The sequence below is a fragment of the Pan troglodytes genome, chromosome 9, assembly GCF_028858775.2.
Source record: "Pan troglodytes isolate AG18354 chromosome 9, NHGRI_mPanTro3-v2.0_pri, whole genome shotgun sequence".
Taxonomy (NCBI): domain Eukaryota; kingdom Metazoa; phylum Chordata; class Mammalia; order Primates; family Hominidae; genus Pan; species Pan troglodytes.
Window position 1 is genome coordinate 58,055,985 of NC_072407.2, and position 6,726 is coordinate 58,062,710.

Consider the following 6,726-nt stretch of genomic DNA (forward strand, 5'->3'; position numbering starts at 1 on the left):
AGTTCTGGCCAGGGCAATCAGGCAGGAGAAGGAAATAAAGGGCATTCAATTAGGAAAAGAGGAAGTCAAATTGTCCCTGTTTGCAGATGACATGATTTTATATCTAGAAAACCCCATCATCTCAGCCCAAAATCTCCTTAAGCTGATAAGCAACTTCAGCAAAGTCTCAGGATACAAAATCAGTGTGCAAAAATCACAAGCATTGTTATACACCAACAACAGACAAACAGAGAGCCAAATCATGAGTGAACTCCCATTCACAATGGCTTCAAAGAGAATAAAATACCTAGGAATCCAACTTACAAGGGATGTGAAGGAACTCTTCAAGGAGAACTAGAAAGCACTGCTCAACGAAATAAAAGAGGATACAAACAAATGGAAGAACATTTCATGTTCGTGGGTAGGAAGAATCAATATTGTGAAAATGGCCATACTGCCCAAGGTAATTTATAGATTCAACACCATCCCCATCAAGCTACCAATGACTTTCTTCACAAAACTGGAAAAAACTACTTTAAAGTTCATATGGAACCAAAAACGAGCCCGCATCACCAAGTCAATCCTAAGCTAAAAGAACAAAGCTGGAGGCATCACACTATCTGACTTCAAACTATGCTACAAGACTACAGTAACCAAAACAGCATGGTACTGATACCACAACAGAGATATTGACCAATGGAACAGAACAGAGCCCTCAGAAATAATGCTGCACATCTACAACTATCTGATCTTTGACAAACCTGACAAAAACAAGCAATGGGGAAAGGACTCCCTATTTAATAAATGGTGCTGGGAAAACTGGCTAGCCATATGTAGAAAGCTGAAACTAGATCCCTTCCTTACACCTTATACAAAAATTAATTCAAGATGGATTAAAGACTTACATATTAGACCTAAAACCATAAAAACTCTAGAAGAAAACCTAGGCAATACCATTCAGGACATAGGCATAAGCAAGGACTTCATGTCTAAAACACCAAAAGCAATGGCAACAAAAGCCAAAATTGACAAATAGGATCTAATTAAAGTAAAGAGTTCCCGCAGAGCAAAAGAAACCACCATCAGAGTGAACAGGCAACCTACAGAATGGGAGAAAATTTTTGCAGTCTACTCATCTGACAAAAGGCTAATATCCAGAATCTACAATGAACTCAAACAAATGTACAAGAAAAAAACAAACAACCCCATCAAAAAGTTGGCGAAGGATATGAACAGACGCTTCTCAAAAGAAGACATTTATGCAGCCAAAAAACACATGAAAAAATGCTCATCATCACTGACCATCAGAGAAATGCAAATCAAAACCACAATGATGTACCATCTCACACCAGTTAGAATGGTAATCATTAAAAAGTCAGGAAGCAACAGGTGCTGGAGAGGATGTGGAGAAATAGGAACACTTTTACATTGTTGGTGGGAATGTAAACTAGTTCAACCATTGTGGAAGTTGGTGTGGCGATTCCTCAGGGATCTAGAACTAGAAATACCATTTGACCCAGCCATCCCATTACTGGGTATATACCCAAAGGATTATAAAACATGCTGCTATAAAGACACGTGCACACGTATGTTTATTGTGGCACTATTCACAATAGCATAGATTTGGAACCAATCCAAATGTCCAACAATGATAGACTGGATTAAGAAAATGTGGCACACATACACCATGGAATACTATGCAGCCATAAAAATGATGAGTTCATGTCCTTTGTAGGGACAGGGATGAAGCTGGAAACCATCCTTCTCAGCAAACTATCGCAAGGACAATAAAACAAACACTGCATGTTCTCGCTCATAGGTGGGAATTGAACAATGAGAACACATGGACACAGGAAGGGGAACATCACACACCAGGGACTGTTGGGACTGTTGGGGGGTAGGGGGAAGAGGGAGGGATAGCATTAGGAGATATACCTAATGCTAAATGACGAGTTAATGGGTGCAGCACACCAACATGGCACATGTATACATATGTTACAAACCTGCACGTTGTGCACATGTACCCTAAAACTTAAAGTATAATATTAAAAATAAAAAAATAAAATAAATGAAACAAGGATATAAAGAAAAATATGTTTGTGCAGCTATACAATGTGTTATTTTTTAAGGTAAGAATTATTACCGAAAGGTCAAATTAAAGAATTTATAAAGTAAAAATGGTATAGTAGGCAAAGGTTATTTTATTATTGGAGAAAGAAATTTTTAAAAATAAATTTTGGATAGCCAAAGTGTACAGTGTTGATAAATTCTACAGTAGTGTACATAACATTCTAGGCCTTCATATTCACCCACTGTCTGCTTCCTGACTCCTACAGAGTAGCTCCTGCAAGCTTCATTCATATTAAGTGCCTTATACAGAAGTACCATTTTTTATCTTTTATTCCATATATTTTACTGTACCTTTTCTATGTTTAGATATGCAAATACTATTGTGTAAAAGTTGTCAGGTCTCTACAATAGGCTATACCATCTAGGTTTGTGTAAGTATACTCCATGATGTTCACACAAAGATGAAATCACCCAATGGCACATTTCCTAGAATATGCACTCATTGTTGAGCAATGTATGACTGTAGTATAAATTTTGTGGTTTATAATTGCTAAAAAATAGAGAAATTTTTGTGTCCTACAATATGTGCTGCAAACAGGCTGCATAACTAACAGAAGATAATCTATTGAAACTTTTAAGAATATCTACAAAGCACATTCTCAGGAAGCGGTTTTATAACATTGAGTGTTTTGAGCCTTATATTAGATTGGTGCAAAAGTAATTGTAGTTTTTGTCACTGAAAGTAATGGTGATAAATAACTATATGATGGCTATATAATTGAGGGAACATATTATTAGTGGAATTTTTAATCAGACCACTTAAAGATTCTCTTAAGTAGATGTTCTATATATCCATCATAATGAGATAAACTTGGAACAGGTAAAAATGTAATGTATCAATACAGAACTGTGACCATCTGACAAGACACAATACGCCCCCCAGCCAAATTTTAGTATTATGTTTTTATGTATGTTTATTCTTTCAAAGGACTCTTTTGCCACGATCATATGACTACTATAATCTGCTCAACACTTTTTTGATTTTGCTGATATGTTTCCTTTGTTGTCATATAATTATGTTTTACCATGAGAATTCATTGCTGTATCATATAAATTTACATACAGCTTGTGTACAATAATATTGATAATTACTATTTTTTCTTGTTTTCCAGATGAGGGAACAAAAGTGCTGAAAGACAAAACTATTTTTCCCTAATCAAAAAGACTATAAATTATCAAGTAAGACTCTTAGTGAAGTCGAAGGCCTTGAATACACACTAACCACATTTGTCTTCACTCCTTTACATCAAGCCTCTTCTGGGTTCCTCCTACCCTACCTTCTCAACTTCTGTTGTTACAACTAATTTAATTTTTCTTTATTTTTCTCTCTTTCTGTCTCCATCACCTTTTTCTGTCTCTCTCTCTCTTTTAGTGAAGGGCCATGGTACCAGAAGAGGGAAACCAGAGCTCTGTGACCACATTCATTCTGTTGGGTTTCTCAGAATATCCACACCTCCAGGCGCCCCTCTTCCTGGTGTTCTTGACCACCTACACTGTCGCTCTGGTGGGAAACCTGGGCATAATTGTGGTTGTAAGAATCAATCCTAAGCTCCATACCCCCATGTACTTTTTCCTCAGTCATCTATCCTTTTTGGATACTTGTTATTCCAATGTATTTACACCCAAACTGTTAGAGACTTTGGTTGTGGAAGACAGAGCTATCTCCTTCAAAGGATGCATGGTACAATTTTTCTTTGGTTGTGCATTTGTAATCACAGAAATGTTCATGTTAGCGGTGATGGCTTATGACTTGTTTATGGCTGTTTGTAACCCCCTGCTCTACACAGTGGCTATGTCTCCTAAGCTCTGTGCTCTCCTGGTAGCTGGAACTTACACATGGGGTGGACTCTGTTCCCTGACACTCACATATTCTCTTTTGGTGTTATCCTACTGTGGATCTAACATCATAAATCACTTTGGCTGTGAGTACTCTGCCATTCTTTCTCTATCCTGCTCTGATCCCTACTTCAGCCAGATGGCGTGTTTAGTCATTTCTATATTCAGTGAAGCTTGTAGCCTCCTGGCCATCCTTGCCTCCTATGTCTTCATAGTTGCCACTGTCATCAAGATGCCTTCTATGGGTGGACCCCAAAAGGCCATCTCCACCTGTGCCTCCCACCTGACCACCATCTCCATTTTCCATGGGGTCATCCTGCTCCTTTACTGTGTGCCCAACTCCAAAAGCTCATGGCTCCTGGTCAAAGTGGCTACTGTACTTTTTACAGTCATAATCCCTATGCTGAATCCCCTGATCTACAGCCTTAGGAACAAAGATGTAAAAGAGACTGTCAGGAAGTTGATAAACTCCCAATCACCTTCTCACTCAAAATAATTCAAATAAATGTTTGTTTATGTGTCCTATGTCCATTTTTTTCATATACATGATTGATGAGAGTTTATATTTAAATATATGACTGTGTTTGAAGTCCATTACATATTGGATACGTCACATTTTTCAATGTTCAAGATGCCTTACCATTATCTCTAGTTTGTAACAATGTAATGCATTCTGTTTTACCCCTTTTCAGGAGATTTCAGAAAGAAATTTATTTCAGTCTTCCCACCAGACACTGGATGTGAGGATTAAGAGGAAGAAATCTATTTCAAAGGACTCACTACAAATTTTCTGGTTTATTTTAAGCTATGCTTTAAAAAAGTGCAGCAACTAGAAGTAATAACTGCCTGTAGGGAGTTACTGGATCAATATTAAAGGCCTCATAACCAACTATTTTGACTTAGCAAGTTTTGTAAAGTACAAGTTTTTGCTTCACCTTAACATTTTATTCTAGGCCAGATGGGACCTTGGGGTTTACATTATGAAAGATATTACCTTATTTTAAGCTAGGAGATACTAGCTACTATATTTATAGTCATCACTCATTTTTGAGTAACAATGTAATATATCATAATCCAATAAAAGTTGAAATAATGCTGAATATCAACAAAAAGTTCAATTTATTTCTAACAATACTTATATTCATTACTGAAATTGACTCCTTTACAGTTCTGGAGGCTGGAAGGTCATATTCAAGGTGTGGGCAGGGCCACACTCCCTGCAGAGACTCCAGGGAAGCTCCTTTTCCTACCTCTTCCACCCCTGGTGACCAGAGGCTTACCTCGGCTGGGGGTAGCAGCACCCTATCTCCACCTACCTCTATCTCCACAGGGTCTTCTTCCCTGTGTTTGTGTCACTCTCCAAATCCCACTCTCCTTTCTAAATGGGCACCCATCACTGGATTTATAGGGCCTGCCCAAATCCATTACGGCCATGTCTTAATTTGATAACATCTGCAAACTCTTTTTTCTGAACAAGGTCACATTCCAGGTGCCAGGGCTAGGACTTGAACATATCTTTTTGAAGAGCACACGTAAACCCACTATCATGAGTGACCCCAGACATGGCCCTTCTGGTCCTAGATCTCAGTTTCCTCACCTATAACCTGAGGGCCGTCCCAGAAAAAAAAACATTATATATATAATATGTAGGTATATATATAAAATATATGTATATATATATCATATATATGTATATATATAAAATGTATGTGTATATATATATAAAATATATATACACACACACAAATGTGGTATATATACAAATGTGGTATGGTGTATGTGTGTATAGTATATATTTATACACAAGTTGACAACCTGGAGAGTAAGATCTTCCTTGAAGGGGGATTGGTAACATGGATCTTCAAGGACTTTTATACATATACATATAATATATATACACAAACACACACACACATCACACACCCCTACTCATACATATATATACACACACACATACGTGCAATACACATGGTATATATATGGTATACATATATGAAATATATGATATACATGTGGTGTATGTGTATGTATATATATACACACCTATATGTGTGTGTATATATATACATACACATACACACTCACACACAAACCTACTCATACATACATATACCACATTTTCTTTACCCATTCATCGGTTGATGGGCATTTAGGTTGATTCCATATCTTTGCAATTGTGAATTGTACTGTGATAAACATACACAATGCAAGTGTCTTTTTTGTATAATGACTTATTCGTTTTGGGTAGATACTCAGTAGTGGGACTGCTGGATCAAATGGTACATCTACTTTTAGTTCTTTGCAAAATCTCCATACTGTTTTTCATAAAGGTTGTACCAATTTACATTCCCACCAACAGTGTGTATGTTCCATTTTCACCTCATCTGCACCAACACCTATTGTTTTTGACTTTTTCATAATGACCATTCTGGCTGGGGTAAGGTGATATCACATTGTGGTTTTAACTTGCTTTGCTTTGATGATTAGCAGTGTTGAAATTTTTTAATATGCTAGTTGGCTGTTTGCATATCTTCTTTTGAGAAATGGCTATTCACATCATTTGCCCAGGTTTACTGGGATTATTTTTTTTCTTGCTGATTTGTTTGAATTCTTTGTAGATGCTGGTATTAGTCCTTTGTCAGATGTAAAATTTACAAGTATTTTCTCCCATTCTGTAGGTTGTCTATTTATTCCGTTGATTATTTCTCTTGCTGTGTCAAAGCATTTTAGTTTAATTAAGTCTCATTTATTTATTTTTGTTTTAGTTGCATTTGCTTTGGG

General features: G+C 36.8%; 1 protein-coding gene across 1 annotated transcript; it reads left to right on the plus strand.

The window, feature by feature from the left end:
* Positions 1 to 3,490: 3,490 nt before the first annotated feature.
* On the plus strand, positions 3,491 to 4,441 carry LOC747129 (olfactory receptor 1165-like). Its single transcript, XM_001155994.3, has one exon. It carries the CDS (start codon positions 3,491 to 3,493, stop codon positions 4,439 to 4,441), a length of 951 nt encoding a protein of 316 aa, XP_001155994.3.
* Positions 4,442 to 6,726: the final 2,285 nt, after the last annotated feature.

Coding starts and splice junctions, on each gene's coding strand:
- LOC747129 (XM_001155994.3), top strand. CDS start 3,491: ATGGTACCAGAAGAGGGAAACCAGAGCTCTGTGACCACATTCATTCTG.